The 21,017-nt window shown below is 35.4% G+C and overlaps 1 protein-coding gene across 1 annotated transcript in view; it reads right to left on the minus strand.

Moving 5' to 3' along the window:
• tlx3b (T cell leukemia homeobox 3b) overlaps positions 1 to 20,717 on the minus strand; it is a 42,524-nt gene extending 21,807 nt beyond the window's left edge. Inside the window, exons 1-2 of the mRNA XM_085994038.1 lie at positions 20,237 to 20,717; positions 15,402 to 15,639 (exon numbers count right to left, since the gene is read on the minus strand). Of these exons, the coding sequence (XP_085850164.1) occupies positions 15,402 to 15,639; positions 20,237 to 20,648 (650 nt within the window). The 5' untranslated portion in view covers positions 20,649 to 20,717. The remainder of the gene's footprint in view (positions 1 to 15,401; positions 15,640 to 20,236) is intronic.
• Positions 20,718 to 21,017: the final 300 nt, after the last annotated feature.

Consider the following 21,017-nt stretch of genomic DNA (forward strand, 5'->3'; position numbering starts at 1 on the left):
CACTCCCTGTATATTTAACTGTATTAATTTTGCTCTCTCTGTCACTCCCCGTATATTTAAATGTATTAATTTTACTCTCTCTCTGTCGCTCCCAGTATATTTAAATGTATTAATTTTACTCTCTCTTTCACTCCCCGTATATTTAACTGTATTAATTTTACTCTCTCTGTCACTCTCTGTATATTTAAATGTATTAATTTTACTCTCTCTCTGTCACTCCCTGTATATTTAAATGTATTAATTTTACTCTCTCTGTCACTCCCTGTATATTTAAATGTATTAATTTTACTCTCTCTGTCATTCCCTGTATATTTAACTGTATTAATTTTACTCTCTGTCACTCTCTGTATAATTAAATATATTAATTTAACTCTCTCTGTCACTCCCTGTATATTTAAATGTATTAATTTTACTCTCTCTGTCACTCCCAGTATATTTAAATGTATTAATTTTACTCTCTCTGTCACTCCCCGTATATTTAACTGTATTAATTTTACTCTCTCTGTCACTCTCTGTATATTAAAATGTATTAATTTTACTCTCTCTCTGTCACTCCCTGTATATTTAAATGTATTAATTTTACTCTCTCTGTCACTCCCTGTATATTTAAATATATTAATTTTACTCTCTCTGTCATTCCCTGTATATTTAACTGTATTAAATTTACTCTCTGTCACTCTCTGTATATTTAAATGTATTAATTTTACTCTCTCTGTCACTCTGTGTATTTAAAAGTATTAATTTTAATCTCTCTGTCACTCCCTGTATATTTAAATGTATTAATTTTACTCTCTCTCTGTCACTCCCTGTGTAATTAAATGTATTAATTTTACTCTCACTCCCTGTCACTCTCTGTATATTTAAATGTATTAATTTTACTCTCTCTGTCACTCCCTGTATATTTAAATGTATGAATTTTACTCTCTCTGTCACTCTCTGTATATTTAACTGTATTAATTTTACTTTCTCTGTCACTCTCTGTATATTTAAATGTATTAATTTTACTCTCTCTGTCACTCCGTGTATGTTTAAATGTATTAATTTTACTCTCTCTGTCAATCTGTGTATTTAACTGTATTAATTTTACTCTCTCTGTCACTCTCTGTATAATTAAATGTATTAATTTTACTCTCTCTGTCACTCCCTGTATATTTAACTGTATTAATTTTAATCTCTCTGTCACTCCCTGTATATTTAACTGTATTAATTTTACTTTCTGTCACTCCCTGTATATTTAACTGTATTAATTTTACTCTCTCTGTCACTCTCTGTATATTTAAATATATTAATTTTACTTTCTCTGTTACACCCTGTATATTTAAATGTATTAATTTTACTCTCTCTGTCACTCTCTGTGTATTAAATGTGTTAATTTTACTCTCTCTGTCACTCCCCATATATTTAAATGTATTAATTTTACTCTGTCACTCCTTGTGTATTTAACTGTATTAATTTTACTCTCTCTGTCACTCCCTGTATATTTAACTGTATTAATTTTACTCTCTCTGTCACTCCCTGTATATTTAAATGTATTAATTTTACTCTCTCTGTCACTCTCTGTATATTTAAATATATTAATTTTACTCCCTCTGCCACGCCCCGTATATTTAACTGTATTAATTTTACTCTCTCTGTCACTCTCTGTACATTTAAATGTATTAATTTTACTCTCTCTGTCACTCCCTTTATATTTAAATGTATTAATTTTACTCTCTCTTTGTCACTCTCTGTGTATTTAAATGTATTAATTTTACTCTCTCTCTCTCTGTCACTCTCTGTATATTTAAAATTATTAATTTTACTCTCTCTCTGTCACTCTGTGTGTATTTAAGTGTATTAATTTTACTCTCTCTGTCACTCTCTGTATAATTAAATTTATTAATTTTAGTCTCTCTGTCACTCCCTGTATATTTAACTGTATTAATTTTACTCTCTCTGTCACTCCCTGTATATTTAAATGTATTAATTTTACTCTCTCTGTCACTCCCAGTTAATTTAAATGTATTAATTTTACTCTCTCTGTCACTCCCTGTATATTTAACTGTATTAATTTTACTCTCTCTGTCACTCTCTGTATATTTAAATGTATTAATTTTACTCTCTCTGTCACTCTCTGTATATTTAAATGTATTAATTTTGCTCTCTCTGTCACTCCGTGTATATTTAAATGTATTAATTTTACTCTCTCTGTCACTCTGTGTATTTAACTGTATTAATTTTACTCTCTCTGTCACTCTCTGTATAATTAAATGTATTAATTTTACTCTCTCTGTCAGTCCCTGTATATTTAAATGTATTAATTTTACTCTCTCTGTCACTCCCTGTATATATAAATGTATTAATTTTACTCTCTCTGTCACTCTCTGTGTATTTAAATGTATTAGTTTTACTCTCTCTGTCACTCCCTGTATGTTTAACTGTATTAACTTTACTCTCTCTGTCACTCCCCTTATATTTAAATGTATTTACTTTACTCTCTCTTTCTCCACCTGTATATTTAAATGCATTAATTTTACTCTCTCTGTCACTCCCCATATATTTAACTGTATTAATTTTACTCTCTCTGTCACTCTCTGTATATTTAAATGTATTAATTTTACTCTCTCTGTCACTCCCTGTATATTTAACTGTATTAATTTTACTCTCTCTGTCACTCCCTGTATATTTAAATGTATTAATTTTACTCTCTCTGTCACTCCCTGTATATTTAAATGTATTAATTTAACTCTCTCTGTCACTCTCTGTGTATTTAAATGTATTAATTTTACTCTCTCTGTCACTCCCCGTATATTTAAAAGTATTAATATTACTCCCTCTGTCACTCCCCGTATATTTAACTGTATTAATTTTACTCTCTCTGTCACTCTCTGTATATTTAACTGTATTAATTTTACTCTCTCTGTCACTCTCTGTATATTTAAATGTATTAATTTTACTCTCTCTGTCACTCTCTGTATATTTAAATGTATTAATTTTACTCTCTGTCACTCCGTGTATGTTTAAATGTATTAATTTTACTCTGTCTGTCAATCTGTGTATTTAACTGTATTAATTTTACTCTCTCTGTCACTTTCTGTATAATTAAATGTATTAATTTTACTCTCTCTTTCACTCCCTGTATATTTAAATGCCTTAATTTTACTCTCTCTGTCACTCCCTGTATATTTAAATGTATTAATTTTACTCTCTCTGTCACTCCCTGTATATGTAAATGTATTAATTTTACTCTTTCGGTCACTCCCTGTATATTTAAATGTATTAATTTTACTCTCTCTGTCATTCCCTGTATATTTAACTGTATTAATTTTACTCTCTCTCTGTCACTCCCTGTATATTTAAATGTATTAATTTTACTCTCTCTCTGTCACTCCCTGTATACTTAAATGTATTAATTTTACTCTCTCTGTCACTCCCTGTATATTTAAATGTATTAATTTTACTCTCTCTGTCACTCCCTGTATATTTAACTGTATTAATTTTACTCTCTCTGTCACTCCCCGTATATTTAAATGTATTAATTTTACTCCCTCTGTCACTCCCCATATATTTAACTGTATTAATTTTACTGTCTCTGTCACTCTCTGTATATTTAAATGTATTAATTTTACTCTCTCTGTCACTCCCTGTATATTTAAAAGTATTAATTTTAATCTCTCTCTGTCACTCTCTGTATATTTAAATGTATTAATGTTACTCTCTCTGTCACTCCCTGTATATTTAAATGTATTAATTTTACTCTCTCTGTCACTCTCTTTATATTTAACTGTATTAATTTTACTCTCTCTGTCACTCCCTGTATATTTAAATGTATTAATTTTACTCTCTCTGTCACTCCCTGTATATTTAAATGTATTAATTTTACTCTCTCTGTCACTCCCTGTATATTTAAATGTATTAATTTTACTCTCTCTGTCACTCCCCATATATTTAACTGTATTAATTTTACTCTCTCTGTCACTCTCTGTATATTTAAATGTATTAATTTTACTCTCTCTGTCACTCCCTGTATATTTAACTGTATTAATTTTACTCTCTCTGTCACTCCCTGTATATTTAAATGTATTAATTTTACTCTCTCTGTCACTCCCTGTATATTTAAATGTATTAATTTAACTCTCTCTGTCACTCTCTGTGTATTTAAATGTATTAATTTTACTCTCTCTGTCACTCCCCGTATATTTAAAAGTATTAATATTACTCCCTCTGTCACTCCCCGTATATTTAACTGTATTAATTTTACTCTCTCTGTCACTCTCTGTATATTTAACTGTATTAATTTTACTCTCTCTGTCACTCTCTGTATATTTAAATGTATTAATTTTACTCTCTCTGTCACTCTCTGTATATTTAAATGTATTAATTTTACTCTCTGTCACTCCGTGTATGTTTAAATGTATTAATTTTACTCTGTCTGTCAATCTGTGTATTTAACTGTATTAATTTTACTCTCTCTGTCACTTTCTGTATAATTAAATGTATTAATTTTACTCTCTCTTTCACTCCCTGTATATTTAAATGCCTTAATTTTACTCTCTCTGTCACTCCCTGTATATTTAAATGTATTAATTTTACTCTCTCTGTCACTCCCTGTATATGTAAATGTATTAATTTTACTCTTTCGGTCACTCCCTGTATATTTAAATGTATTAATTTTACTCTCTCTGTCATTCCCTGTATATTTAACTGTATTAATTTTACTCTCTCTCTGTCACTCCCTGTATATTTAAATGTATTAATTTTACTCTCTCTCTGTCACTCCCTGTATACTTAAATGTATTAATTTTACTCTCTCTGTCACTCCCTGTATATTTAAATGTATTAATTTTACTCTCTCTGTCACTCCCTGTATATTTAACTGTATTAATTTTACTCTCTCTGTCACTCCCCGTATATTTAAATGTATTAATTTTACTCCCTCTGTCACTCCCCATATATTTAACTGTATTAATTTTACTGTCTCTGTCACTCTCTGTATATTTAAATGTATTAATTTTACTCTCTCTGTCACTCCCTGTATATTTAAAAGTATTAATTTTAATCTCTCTCTGTCACTCTCTGTATATTTAAATGTATTAATGTTACTCTCTCTGTCACTCCCTGTATATTTAAATGTATTAATTTTACTCTCTCTGTCACTCTCTTTATATTTAACTGTATTAATTTTACTCTCTCTGTCACTCCCTGTATATTTAAATGTATTAATTTTACTCTCTCTGTCACTCCCTGTATATTTAAATGTATTAATTTTACTCTCTCTGTCACTCCCTGTATATTTAAATGTATTAATTTTACTCTCGCTGTCACTCCCCGTATATTTAAATGTATTAATTTTGCTCTCTCTGTCACTCCCCGTATATTTAAATGTGTTAATTTTGCTCTCACTCTGTCACCCCCTATATATTTAAATGTATTAATTTTGCTCTCTCTGTCACTCACTGTATATTTAAATGTATTAATTTTACTCTCTCTGTCACTCACTGTATATTTAAATGTATTAATTTTACTCTCTCTGTCACTCCCCGTATATTTAAATGTATTAATTTTGCTCTCTCTGTCACTCCCTGTATATTTAAATGTATTAATTTTGCTCTCTCTGTCACTCCCTGTATATTTAAATGTATTAATTTTGCTCTCACTCTGTCACTCCCTGTATATTTAACTGTATTAATTTTACCCTCTCTGTCACTCCCTGTATATTTAAATGTATTAATTTTACTCTCTCTGTCACTCTCTGTATACTTAAATGTATTAATTTTACTTTCTCTGTCACTTCCTGTATATTTAAATATATTAATTTTACTCCCTCTATCACTCCCTTTATATTTAAATGTATTAATTTTACTCTCTCTGTCACTCCCTGTATATTTAAATGTATTAATTTTACTCCCTCTGTCACTCCCGGTATATTTAAATGTATTAATTTTACTCTCTCTTTCACTCCCTGTATATTTAAATGTATTAATTTTACTCTCTCTCTGTCACTCCCTGTATATTTAAATGTATTAATTTTACTCTCTCTCTCTGTCACTCCCTGTATATTGAAATGTATTAATTTTACACTCTCACTCCCCGTATATTTAAATGTATTAATTTTACTCTCTCTGTCACTCCCTGTATATTTATATATATTAATGTTACTCTCTGTCACTCCCTGTATATTTAAATGTATTAATTTTACTCTCTCTGTCACTCTCTGTATACATAAATGTCTTAATTTTACTTTCTCTGTAACTCCCCGTATTTTTAAATGTATTAATTTTACTCTCTCTGTCACTCCCTGTATATTTAAATGTATTAATTTTACTCTCTCTGTCACTCCCCTTATATTTAAATGTATTTATTTTACTCTCTCTGTCACTCCCTGTACATTTAAATGTATTAATTTTACTTTCTCTGTCACTCCCTGTATATTTAACTGTATTAATTTTACTCTCTCTGTCACTCCCTGTATATTTAAATGTATTAATTTTACTCTCTCTGTCACTCCCCGTATATTTAAATGTATTAATTTTGCTCTCTCTGTCACTCCCCGTATATTTAAATGTATTAATTTTGCTCTCACTCTGTCACCCCCTATATATTTAAATGTATTAATTTTGCTCTCTCTGTCACTCACTGTATATTTAAATGTATTAATTTTACTCTCTCTGTCACTCCCTGTATATTTAACTGTATTAATTTTACTCTGTGTCACTATTTGTTTATTTAAATGTATTAATTTTACTTTCTCTGTCACTCACTGTATATTTAACTGTATTAATTTAACTCTCTCTGTCACTCCCTGTATATTTAAATGTATAAATTTTACCCTCTCTGTCATTCCCTGTATATTTAAATGTATTAATTTTACTCTCTCTGTCACTCTCTGTATATTTAACTGTATTAATTATACTATCTCTGTCACTCCCTGTATATTTAAATGTATTAATTTTACTGCCTCTGTCACTCTCTGTGCATTTAACTGTATTAATTTTACACTGTCTGTCACTCCCTGTATATTTAAATGTATTAATTTGACTCTCTCTGTCACTCCCTGTATATTTAACTGTATTAATTTTACTCTCTCTGTCACTCTCTGTATAATTAAATGTATTAATTTTACTCTCTCTGTCACTCTCTGTGTATTTAAATGTATTAATTTTACTCTCTGTCACTCCCCGTATATTTAACTGTATTAATTTTACTCTCTCTGTCACTCCCTGTATATTTAAATGTATTAATTTTGCTCTCTCTGTCATTCTCTGTATATTCAACTGTATTAATTTTACTCTCTCTGTCACTCCCTGCATATTTAACTGTATTAATTTTACTCTCTGTCACTCCCTGTATATTTAAATGTATTAATTTTACTCTCTCTGTCACTCCCTGTATATTTAAATGTATTAATTTTACTCTCTCTGTCACTCCCCGTATATTTAACTGTATTAATTTTACTCTCTCTGTCACTCCCTGTATATTTAAATGTATTAATTTTACTCTCTCTCTCACTCCCTGTATATTTAACTGTATTAATTTTGCTCTCTCTGTCACTCCCCGTATATTTAAATGTATTAATTTTACTCTCTCTCTGTCGCTCCCAGTATATTTAAATGTATTAATTTTACTCTCTCTGTCACTCCCCGTATATTTAACTGTATTAATTTTACTCTCTCTGTCACTCTCTGTATATTTAAATGTATTAATTTTACTCTCTCTCTGTCACTCCCTGTATATTTAAATGTATTAATTTTACTCTCTCTGTCACTCCCTGTATATTTAAATGTATTAATTTTACTCTCTCTGTCATTCCCTGTATATTTAACTGTATTAATTTTACTCTCTGTCACTCTCTGTATAATTAAATGTATTAATTTAACTCTCTCTGTCACTCCCTGTATATTTAAATGTATTAATTTTACTCTCTCTGTCACTCCCAGTATATTTAAATGTATTAATTTTACTCTCTCTGTCACTCCCCGTATATTTAACTGTATTAATTTTACTCTCTCTGTCACTCTCTGTATATTAAAATGTATTAATTTTACTCTCTCTCTGTCACTCCCTGTATATTTAAATGTATTAATTTTACTCTCTCTGTCACTCCCTGTATATTTAAATATATTAATTTTACTCTCTCTGTCATTCCCTGTATATTTAACTGTATTAAATTTACTCTCTGTCACTCTCTGTATATTTAAATGTATTAATTTTACTCTCTCTGTCACTCTGTGTATTTAAATGTATTAATTTTAATCTCTCTGTCACTCCCTGTATATTTAAATGTATTAATTTTACTCTCTCTCTGTCACTCCCTGTGTAATTAAATGTATTAATTTTACTCTCACTCCCTGTCACTCTCTGTATATTTAAATGTATTAATTTTACTCTCTCTGTCACTCCCTGTATATTTAAATGTATGAATTTTACTCTCTCTGTCACTCTCTGTATATTTAACTGTATTAATTTTACTTTCTCTGTCACTCTCTGTATATTTAAATGTATTAATTTTACTCTCTCTGTCACTCCGTGTATGTTTAAATGTATTAATTTTACTCTCTCTGTCAATCTGTGTATTTAACTGTATTAATTTTACTCTCTCTGTATAATTAAATGTATTAATTTTACTCTCTCTGTCACTCCCTGTATATTTAAATGTATTAATTTTACTCTCGCTGTCACTCCCTGTATATATAAATGTATTAATTTTACTCTCTCTGTTACTCCCTGTATATTTAACTGTATTAATTTTACTCTCTCTGTCACTCTTTGTATATTTAAATGTATTAATTTTACTTTCTCTGTCACTCACTGTATATTTAACTGTATTAATTTTACTCTCTCTGTCACTCCCTGTATATTTAAATGTATTAATTTTACCCTCTCTGTCATTCCCTGTATATTTAAATGTATTAATTTTACTCTCTCTGTCACTCTTTGTGCATTTAACTGTATTAATTTTACACTTTCTGTCACTCCCTGTATATTTAAAAGTATTAATTTTACTCTCTCTGTCACTCCCTATATATATAACTGTATTAATTTTACTCTCTCTGTCACTCTCTGTATAATTAAATTTATTAATTTTACTCTCTCTGTCACTCCCTGTATATTTAACTGTATTAATTTTAATCTCTCTGTCACTCCCTGTATATTTAACTGTATTAATTTTACTTTCTGTCACTCCCTGTATATTTAACTGTATTAATTTTACTCTCTCTGTCACTCTCTGTATATTTAAATATATTAATTTTACTTTCTCTGTTACACCCTGTATATTTAAATGTATTAATTTTACTCTCTCTGTCACTCTCTGTGTATTAAATGTATTAATTTTACTCTCTCTGTCACTCCCCATATATTTAAATGTATTAATTTTACTCTGTCACTCCTTGTGTATTTAACTGTATTAATTTTACTCTCTCTGTCACTCCCTGTATATTTAACTGTATTAATTTTACTCTCTCTGTCACTCCCTGTATATTTAAATGTATTAATTTTACTCTCTCTGTCACTCCCCATATATTTAAATTTATTAATTTTACTCCCTCTGCCACGCCCCGTATATTTAACTGTATTAATTTTACTCTCTCTGTCACTCTCTGTACATTTAAATGTATTAATTTTACTCTCTCTGTCACTCCCTTTATATTTAAATGTATTAATTTTACTCTCTCTTTGTCACTCTCTGTGTATTTAAATGTATTAATTTTACTCTCTCTCTCTCTGTCACTCTCTGTATATTTAAATGTATTAATTTTACTCTCTCTCTGTCACTCTGTGTGTATTTAAGTGTATTAATTTTACTCTCTCTGTCACTCTCTGTATAATTAAATTTATTAATTTTAGTCTCTCTGTCACTCCCTGTATATTTAACTGTATTAATTTTACTCTCTCTGTCACTCCCTGTATATTTAAATGTATTAATTTTACTCTCTCTGTCACTCCCAGTTATTTTAAATGTATTAATTTTACTCTCTCTGTCACTCCCTGTATATTTAACTGTATTAATTTTACTCTCTCTGTCACTCCCTGTATATTTAACTGTATTAATTTTACTCTCTCTGTCACTCTCTGTATATTTAAATGTATTAATTTTACTCTCTCTGTCACTCTCTGTATATTTAAATGTATTAATTTTGCTCTCTCTGTCACTCCGTGTATATTTAAATGTATTAATTTTACTCTCTCTGTCACTCTGTGTATTTAACTGTATTAATTTTACTCTCTCTGTCACTCTCTGTATAATTAAATGTATTAATTTTACTCTCTCTGTCAGTCCCTGTATATTTAAATGTATTAATTTTACTCTCTCTGTCACTCCCTGTATATATAAATGTATTAATTTTACTCTCTCTGTCACTCTCTGTGTATTTAAATGTATTAGTTTTACTCTCTCTGTCACTCCCTGTATATTTAACTGTATTAACTTTACTCTCTCTGTCACTCCCCTTATATTTAAATGTATTTACTTTACTCTCTCTTTCTCCACCTGTATATTTAAATGCATTAATTTTACTCTCTCTGTCACTCCCCATATATTTAACTGTATTAATTTTACTCTCTCTGTCACTCTCTGTATATTTAAATGTATTAATTTTACTCTCTCTGTCACTCCCTGTATATTTAACTGTATTAATTTTACTCTCACTGTCACTCCCTGTATATTTAAATGTATTAATTTTACTCTCTCTGTCACTCCCTGTATATTTAAATGTATTAATTTAACTCTCTCTGTCACTCTCTGTGTATTTAAATGTATTAATTTTACTCTCTCTGTCACTCCCCGTATATTTAAAAGTATTAATATTACTCCCTCTGTCACTCCCCGTATATTTAACTGTATTAATTTTACTCTCTCTGTCACTCTCTGTATATTTAACTGTATTAATTTTACTCTCTCTGTCACTCTCTGTATATTTAAATGTATTAATTTTACTCTCTCTGTCACTCTCTGTATATTTAAATGTATTAATTTTACTCTCTCTGTCACTCCGTGTATGTTTAAATGTATTAATTTTACTCTGTCTGTCAATCTGTGTATTTAACTGTATTAATTTTACTCTCTCTGTCACTTTCTGTATAATTAAATGTATTAATTTTACTCTCTCTTTCACTCCCTGTATATTTAAATGCATTAATTTTACTCTCTCTGTCACTCCCTGTATATTTAAATGTATTAATTTTACTCTCTCTCTCTCTGTCACTCTCTGTATATTTAAATGTATTAATTTTACTCTCTCTCTGTCACTCTGTGTGTATTTAAGTGTATTAATTTTACTCTCTCTGTCACTCTCTGTATAATTAAATTTATTAATTTTAGTCTCTCTGTCACTCCCTGTATATTTAACTGTATTAATTTTACTCTCTCTGTCACTCCCTGTATATTTAAATGTATTAATTTTACTCTCTCTGTCACTCCCAGTTATTTTAAATGTATTAATTTTACTCTCTCTGTCACTCCCTGTATATTTAACTGTATTAATTTTACTCTCTCTGTCACTCCCTGTATATTTAACTGTATTAATTTTACTCTCTCTGTCACTCTCTGTATATTTAAATGTATTAATTTTACTCTCTCTGTCACTCTCTGTATATTTAAATGTATTAATTTTGCTCTCTCTGTCACTCCGTGTATATTTAAATGTATTAATTTTACTCTCTCTGTCACTCTGTGTATTTAACTGTATTAATTTTACTCTCTCTGTCACTCTCTGTATAATTAAATGTATTAATTTTACTCTCTCTGTCAGTCCCTGTATATTTAAATGTATTAATTTTACTCTCTCTGTCACTCCCTGTATATATAAATGTATTAATTTTACTCTCTCTGTCACTCTCTGTGTATTTAAATGTATTAGTTTTACTCTCTCTGTCACTCCCTGTATATTTAACTGTATTAACTTTACTCTCTCTGTCACTCCCCTTATATTTAAATGTATTTACTTTACTCTCTCTTTCTCCACCTGTATATTTAAATGCATTAATTTTACTCTCTCTGTCACTCCCCATATATTTAACTGTATTAATTTTACTCTCTCTGTCACTCTCTGTATATTTAAATGTATTAATTTTACTCTCTCTGTCACTCCCTGTATATTTAACTGTATTAATTTTACTCTCACTGTCACTCCCTGTATATTTAAATGTATTAATTTTACTCTCTCTGTCACTCCCTGTATATTTAAATGTATTAATTTAACTCTCTCTGTCACTCTCTGTGTATTTAAATGTATTAATTTTACTCTCTCTGTCACTCCCCGTATATTTAAAAGTATTAATATTACTCCCTCTGTCACTCCCCGTATATTTAACTGTATTAATTTTACTCTCTCTGTCACTCTCTGTATATTTAACTGTATTAATTTTACTCTCTCTGTCACTCTCTGTATATTTAAATGTATTAATTTTACTCTCTCTGTCACTCTCTGTATATTTAAATGTATTAATTTTACTCTCTCTGTCACTCCGTGTATGTTTAAATGTATTAATTTTACTCTGTCTGTCAATCTGTGTATTTAACTGTATTAATTTTACTCTCTCTGTCACTTTCTGTATAATTAAATGTATTAATTTTACTCTCTCTTTCACTCCCTGTATATTTAAATGCATTAATTTTACTCTCTCTGTCACTCCCTGTATATTTAAATGTATTAATTTTACTCTCTCTGTCACTCCCTGTATATTTAAATGTATTAATTTTACTCTTTCGGTCACTCCCTGTATATTTAAATGTATTAATTTTACTCTCTCTGTCATTCCCTGTATATTTAACTGTATTAATTTTACTCTCTCTCTGTCACTCCCTGTATATTTAAATGTATTAATTTTACTCTCTCTCTGTCACTCCCTGTATACTTAAATGTATTAATTTTACTCTCTCTGTCACTCCCTGTATATTTAAATGTATTAATTTTACTCTCTCTGTCACTCCCTGTATATTTAACTGTATTAATTTTACTCTCTCTGTCACTCCCCGTATATTTAAATGTATTAATTTTACTCCCTCTGTCACTCCCCATATATTTAACTGTATTAATTTTACTGTCTCTGTCACTCTCTGTATATTTAAATGTATTAATTTTACTCTCTCTGTCACTCCCTGTATATTTAAAAGTATTAATTTTAATCTCTCTCTGTCACTCTCTGTATATTTAAATGTATTAATGTTACTCTCTCTGTCACTCCCTGTATATTTAAATGTATTAATTTTACTCTCTCTGTCACTCTCTTTATATTTAACTGTATTAATTTTACTCTCTCTGTCACTCCCTGTATATTTAAATGTATTAATTTTACTCTCTCTGTCACTCCCTGTATATTTAAATGTATTAATTTTACTCTCTCTGTCACTCCCTGTATATTTAAATGTATTAATTTTACTCTCGCTGTCACTCCCCGTATATTTAAATGTATTAATTTTGCTCTCTCTGTCACTCCCCGTATATTTAAATGTGTTAATTTTGCTCTCACTCTGTCACCCCTATATATTTAAATGTATTAATTTTGCTCTCTCTGTCACTCACTGTATATTTAAATGTATTAATTTTACTCTCTCTGTCACTCACTGTATATTTAAATGTATTAATTTTACTCTCTCTGTCACTCCCCGTATATTTAAATGTATTAATTTTGCTCTCTCTGTCACTCCCTGTATATTTAAATGTATTAATTTTGCTCTCTCTGTCACTCCCTGTATATTTAAATGTATTAATTTTGCTCTCACTCTGTCACTCCCTGTATATTTAACTGTATTAATTTTACCCTCTCTGTCACTCCCTGTATATTTAAATGTATTAATTTTACTCTCTCTGTCACTCTCTGTATACTTAAATGTATTAATTTTACTTTCTCTGTCACTTCCTGTATATTTAAATATATTAATTTTACTCCCTCTATCACTCCCTTTATATTTAAATGTATTAATTTTACTCTCTCTGTCACTCCCTGTATATTTAAATGTATTAATTTTACTCCCTCTGTCACTCCCGGTATATTTAAATGTATTAATTTTACTCTCTCTTTCACTCCCTGTATATTTAAATGTATTAATTTTACTCTCTCTCTGTCACTCCCTGTATATTTAAATGTATTAATTTTACTCTCTCTCTCTGTCACTCCCTGTATATTGAAATGTATTAATTTTACACTCTCACTCCCCGTATATTTAAATGTATTAATTTTACTCTCTCTGTCACTCCCTGTATATTTATATATATTAATGTTACTCTCTGTCACTCCCTGTATATTTAAATGTATTAATTTTACTCTCTGTCACTCTCTGTATACATAAATGTCTTAATTTTACTTTCTCTGTCACTCCCCGTATATTTAAATGTATTAATTTTACTCTCTCTGTCACTCCCTGTATATTTAAATGTATTAATTTTACTCTCTCTGTCACTCCCCTTATATTTAAATGTATTTATTTTACTCTCTCTGTCACTCCCTGTACATTTAAATGTATTAATTTTACTTTCTCTGTCACTCCCTGTATATTTAACTGTATTAATTTTACTCTCTCTGTCACTCCCTGTATATTTAAATGTATTAATTTTACTCTCTCTGTCACTCCCCGTATATTTAAATGTATTAATTTTGCTCTCTCTGTCACTCCCCGTATATTTAAATGTATTAATTTTGCTCTCACTCTGTCACCCCCTATATATTTAAATGTATTAATTTTGCTCTCTCTGTCACTCACTGTATATTTAAATGTATTAATTTTACTCTCTCTGTCACTCACTGTATATTTAAATGTATTAATTTTACTCTCTCTGTCACTCCCCGTATATTTAAATGTATAAATTTTGCTCTCTCTGTCACTCCCTGTATATTTAAATGTATTAATTTTGCTCTCTCTGTCACTCCCTGTATATTTAAATGTATTAATTTTGCTCTCACTCTGTCACCCCCTACATATTTAAATGTATTGATTTTACTTTTTAGCTTCTTGTCATCGCCCTCTATTTTTAAATGTATAAATTTTGTTTTACTTCCCTGCAACTCTCTGCATTTTAATGTATAATTATAATCTAGCTGCTTGTCACTCAACTGTATTTTAAAATATATTAATTTGATGTTAGTTCTTTGTCACTCCCCTCTAATTTTAATATATCCATGTTACTCTCCTTCCCTATTGCTCCGCTGCCCTTTTAAAATATGTTAGGTTTATCGAGCTCTCTCTCTACTGTCACTCCCCTTTATGGTTAAAAACATTAATTCAAAGCTAATTTTTTGTTACCCCCTCTAATCCTAAATGTACTAATTTAACTCTCTGCCTGTCTCTTCCCTCTATTTATTGTTGGACTAATTTTACTCTGCTGTCTCTCTGCATCCCTCCCCTCCCTGTCTCTCTCTTCCTGCCTCTCTCCCTCTCTCTGTTTGGCCCCATGCACATTTTAATCCAATCTGCCTTCACTTACCTCCATTTAGTTCTCCTGTTCTGGAACCAGGTTTTGACTTGAGCGTCCGTCATTTTGAGGGACTTGGCGAGCGCCGCTCTCTCCGCCGAGGCCAGATACTTCTGCCGGTGGAACCTCTTCTCCAACTCGCAGATCTGGATCCTGGTGAAGGAGGTTCGGGGTTTCTTTCGTTTCGGAGGGGTTCTGTTCTGGTAAGGGTGGCCGATCCGCCGTGTCACTGTGAAAGGCGTCAGGGCAGCTAGCAGAAGGAAATAGAACAGGGCACCTCAGTGATCCCCAGCAGCATTGGCAGGGGCGAAATCAGGCTTCATTTTCAAAGGAAATGTTCTTTCTGAATATTATTGTTATCCTTTTTTCCCTGTAGGGATATAGACTCTGCATTTCAACCCCAAGACAAGAAAACACTCTAAGGAAGAAACTTTAAACGTACATACACACACCAACATATGCACACAGACTCACACGATCACACTCATACACTCACACACATAGACTCACACAGACACAAACATATACACACAGACTCACACGGTCACACTCATACACTCACACACACAGACTCACACGGTCACACTCATACACTCACACACACAGACTCACACGGTCACACTCATACACTCACACACACAGACTCACACGGTCACACTCATACACTCACACACATAGACTCACACAGACACAAACATACACACACAGACTCACACGGTCACACTCATACACTCACACACACAGACTCACACGGTCACACTCATACACTCACACACATAGACTCACACAGACACAAACATACACACACAGACTCACATGGTCACACTCATACACTCACACAGATAGACTCACACAGACACAAACATATACACACAGACTCACACGGTCACACGCATACACTCACACAGACTCACACAGTCACACTCATACACTCACACGCATAGATTCACACAGACACATACACAGACAAAACACATTACAACTCACAGACACACACATACTCACGCTCACACATACACTAACTTTCAGGAGTAAAATTAGGAAACACTTCTACATACAAAGGGTGGCAGAAGTTTGGAACTCTCTTCCGCAAAGGACAATTGATGCTAGGTCAATTGTTAATTTTAAATCGGAGATTGATAACTTTTTGTTAACCAGGGGTATTAAGGGATATGGGCCAAAGGCAAATGGAGTTAGGTCGCCGATCAGCCATAATCTCATTGAATGGCTCGAGGGGCTGAATGGCGTCCTCCTGTCCCTATGTTCCCATCTGCCCAAACTGGCGAGAGATTCCAAGTCAATAATAGAAAGCCATTGAAGTTTGAACTCTTCGGATGCATTAAAAAATAAAAAAAATAATTCGAGCTTTGCTGTTATAATTTGGAGTTTATTTAATATTTAGCAGACCGAGGTGAGGCGCCGGTGGAATGTGCTGTAGGCTTGGACACACGCTGTCACTTTATACCGAGGCTGCCGCTGTTTGGAGTCTCTGTCTGTGAATTATACCCAACTTTTCTCACTTGTTTTTTTTTCTAATTTAATCTTTAAAACATATCCTTTATAGAGAACGCTTCAATTGGACGCCGCAAATACAATTTTTGACCAATTGAATTATATTTTAAAAATCAAAAATGGTGCCTGTGAAAGCAGCGGAGACTGCCGATGGCACAGTTCGGTGCCAGAAAAAACTCCGGCCAGGAAGTGAAGGGATGGAGCAGAAAGTGCATCGAGCGCACAAAGTTTCCCGCGCGTTAAACCTCTTAAGAACCCGAATGATAGCGGGTAACCAATGCCGACTTTAAGGTGCATTTTAGCCGCGTGCAGGAACGGTTTAAATCTCTTTTCCTTTCCTTCTCCCTAGATCTAATTTATGTAGATTTTTGAGGATTTAAATTATTGCATTGTAAACGAGAGCCATCGAGCATATCGTCGGCACGAGTGCAAACTACACGGGGTATGTTTAAAACGGTGCACTTTTTGAAACATCACCTAGAACTGGAAGGACCATTTAAAAAAAAGACTTTCGCGTGTGATTTGAAAATGAAAACACATCAGGGTCTCTCTCTTCGAGGGCTGGGACCTGCTCTCTCTGGGCTGGAACCTGCTCTCTCCGGGCTGGGGCCTGCTCTCTCTGAGCTGGAACCTGCTCTCTCTGGGCTAGGACCTGCTCTCCCAGGGCTGGGACCTGCTCTCTCTGGGCTAGGACCTGCTCTCTCAGGGCTGGGACCAGCTCTCTCTGGGCTGGGATCTGCTCTCTCTGGGCTGGGACCTGCTCTCTCCAGGCTGGGGCCTGCTCTCTCTGGGCTGGGACCTGCTCTCTCTGGGCTGGGACCTGCTCTCTCCAGGCTGGGGCCTGCTCTCTCTGAGCTGGAACCTGCTCTGTCCAGGCTGGGACCTGCTCTCTCTGGGCTGGGGCTTGCTCTCTCTGAGCTGGGATCTGCTCTCTCCGGGCTGGGACCTGCTCACTCTGGGCTGGGACCTGCTCTCTCTGGGCTGGGACCTGCTCTCTCTGGGCTGGGACCTGCTCTCTCTGAGCTGGAACCTGCTCTCTCTGAGATGGGGCCTGCTCTCTCTAGAGGGCTGGGACCTGCTCTCTCTGGGCTGGGACCTGCTCTCTCCAGGCTGGGGCCTGCTCTCTCTGGGCTGGGACCTGCTCTCTCTGGGCTGGGACCTGCTCTCTCCAGGCTGGGGCCTGCTCTCTCTGGGCTGGGACCTGTTCTCTCTGAGTTGGAACCTGCTCTGTCCGGGCTGGGACCTGCTCTCTCTGAGCTGGGATCTGCTCTCTCTGGGCCGGGACCTGCTCTCTCTGGGCTGGGACCTGCTCTCTCTGGGCTGGGACCTGCACTCTCTGGGCTAGGACCTGCTCTCTCTGGGCTGGTACCTGCTCTCTCGGGGCTGGGACCTGCTCTCTCTGAGCTGGAACCTGCTCTCTCTGGGCTGGGACCTGCTGTCTCTGGGCTGGGACCTGCTCTCTCTGGGCTGGGGCCTGCTCTCTCTGGGCTGGGATGTGATTTTTCTGGGCTGGGACCTGTTCTCTCCGGTCTGGGACCTGCTCTCTCTGGGCTGAGGCCTGCTCTCTCTGAGCTGGGACCTGCTCTCTCCAGGCTGGGGCCTGCTCTCTCCAGGCTGGGGTCTGCTCTCTCTGGGCTGGGACCTGCTATTTCCGGGCTGGGACCTGCTCTCTTTGGGCTGGGATCTGCTCTCCCTGGGCTGGGACCTGCTCTCTCTGGGCTGAGGCCTGCTCTCTCTGAGCTGGGACCTGCTCTCTCCAGGCTGGGGCCTGCTCTCTCCAGGCTGGGGCCTGCTCTCTCTGGGCTGGGACCTGCTATTTCCGGGCTGGGACCCGCTCTCTTTGGGCTGGGATCTGCTCTCCCTGGGCTGGGACCTGCTCTCTCTGGGCTGGGACCTGTTCTCTCTGGGCTGGAACCTGCTCTCTCTGAAATGGGACCTGCTCTCTCTGGGCTGGACCTGTTATCTCTGAGCTGGGACCTGTCCTGTCTGAGCTGGGGCCTGCTCTCTCTGGGCTGGGACCTGTTCTCTCTGGGGCTGGGACCTGCTCTCTCTGAGATGGGACCTGTTCTCTCCGGGCTGCGGCTTGCTCTCTCTGGGTTGGGTCCTGTTCTCTCTGGGCTGGGACATGCTCTCTCTGAGATGGGACCCGCTCTCTCTGGGCTGTGACCTTCTCTCTCCTGGCTGGGACCTGCTTTCTCCAGGCTGGGGCCTGCTCTCTCTGAGCTGGGACCTGCTCTCTCCGGGCTGGGACCTGCACTCTCTGAAATGGGGCCTGCTCTCTCTGGGCTGGGGCCCGCTGTCTCTGGGCTGGGTCCTGCTCTCTGTGGGCTTAGGCCTGCTCTCTCTGGGCTGGGACCTGCACTCTCTGAAATGGGGCCTGCTCTCTCTGGGCTGGGGCCCGCTGTCTCTGGGCTGGGACCTGCTCTCTGTGGGCTTAGGCCTGCTCTCTCTGGGCTGGGTCCTGCTCTCTCTGAGATGGGGCCTGCTCTCTTTGGGCTGGGTCCAGCTCTCTCTGGGATGAGACCTGCTCTCTCTGAGCTGCGACTTGCTCTCTCCGGACTGGGACCTGTTCTCTCTGGGCTGGGACCTGATCTCTCTGAGATGGGACCTGCTCTCTCTGAGATGGGGCCTTCTCTCTCCAGGCTGTTTGACGACTTAAATTGCAATTTATCCATTTTACGTTTCCGTTTTGACTTGACCTTATTTTTAAGCTGGACCGCATGCAAATCGTTTTCAGGTTACCCTATTCTTTTATATCTCTGATGAAATTATATCCGAATTGGGTCTTCCCCACAGTCCACTCTGTGCAGCGGTCTTGCTAAATCCACTCTGTTTACATCAGTTTTAACATATCGCCAGGCCATGATTCGCGGTTTTAAACTCTCATCAGTTTTGTAAATAATATTACATATTTAAATCTACTTTTTCAAAATTCGATGCCTTTTCTGAGTCCAATTCCGTTCCCAAACCTCAATCTCTTTAAATCCATTGTTTTAGCACAACGAAAACCAATTCATACAAAAACCTGACTTTAAATTATTAATAAACAATTAGTATCGATGAATTTTAAAATGCCAGACGTTTTAAAATGTGTCAAGAATGAACGAAATGGGATTGGCAAAGTTAGAGTTGTACATTGACTGAGCTAAATCCACACACTTTACCAATAGCCCAATCTTACCCTCTGCAGATCATTGAAAGTTAACAGTTTAAAAGCAGAGTTAAGTTGTGAGATTTTTGAAGCGAAAGAATGTGCCAACCCTTGATCCTCGGTGTCACGCAGACGCTTCAGTCCTGTTTTACAGCATATTAAAAAAAACACTCGTTTCCCCTACCTGTCAGCCTGTCCTTAGCAAACCTCCTGCTGCTCTCCATCCAGGGAAAATTCAGGCTGCTCAAGCCGGCCACGTTGCCTATGCTGGGCATGGTGGGCATGGCGGCCTGTGGGATGGGACGGTGGGCAGGTACTCTGATCACCCCGGCCGAAGCCAAGCCGTTGACGTTCATACTCAGGTTAACACTGTAAGATCCGGACAGGCTGTCCTCGTATGTAGCCCCCATGGCCGGATAGGCAGCAGCAAGGGTAGGGTAGGCGCCGCTGACCGGGCTGGCTAAGTAACCGGCCTCGGAAACTCTGGCGGTGGATTGCAGGCAGCTCTCCTGGTCGGAACCACTGAGAATCTGGTCGATGCCGAAGCTGATGGGCTCGTGTTGAGGCTGTGTCTGCGTGTTCCCCGACTGATCCATCGTCCCCCCCAACCAAGCAATGTTTGCCAGAGAAAAAAAAACAATTTTTTAAGAGAAGCGCCTCGCCACTACAGCAGATCCACGAAGCATGCTCCTAGTTGGACTTTGCGAAGGTTGGACGGAGCAGGTGGGCTTTGAGAGGGAGCTTTCATCACTTTCAGACGCTTGCTACAACATGCCCTAGGTTCTGTTCCTTCAGACACGCGGACCCTCACTGGCTGAAAGCGAGGAGGTCTCTACCTGCTATTGGCTAACGCCTGGCAAATCCACAGGAAGGGGGAGCTAAGGGCCCGTGTGGATTTGTCAAGAATCTTAACGAGAGAATTCAATATAAAACCGTTGATAACGAAAACTATTAAAATGAATCGT

The sequence above is a fragment of the Somniosus microcephalus genome, chromosome 8 (genome assembly GCF_052327205.1).
Source record: "Somniosus microcephalus isolate GS21.2 chromosome 8, FLI_Smic_1.0, whole genome shotgun sequence".
Lineage (NCBI taxonomy): Eukaryota > Metazoa > Chordata > Chondrichthyes > Squaliformes > Somniosidae > Somniosus > Somniosus microcephalus.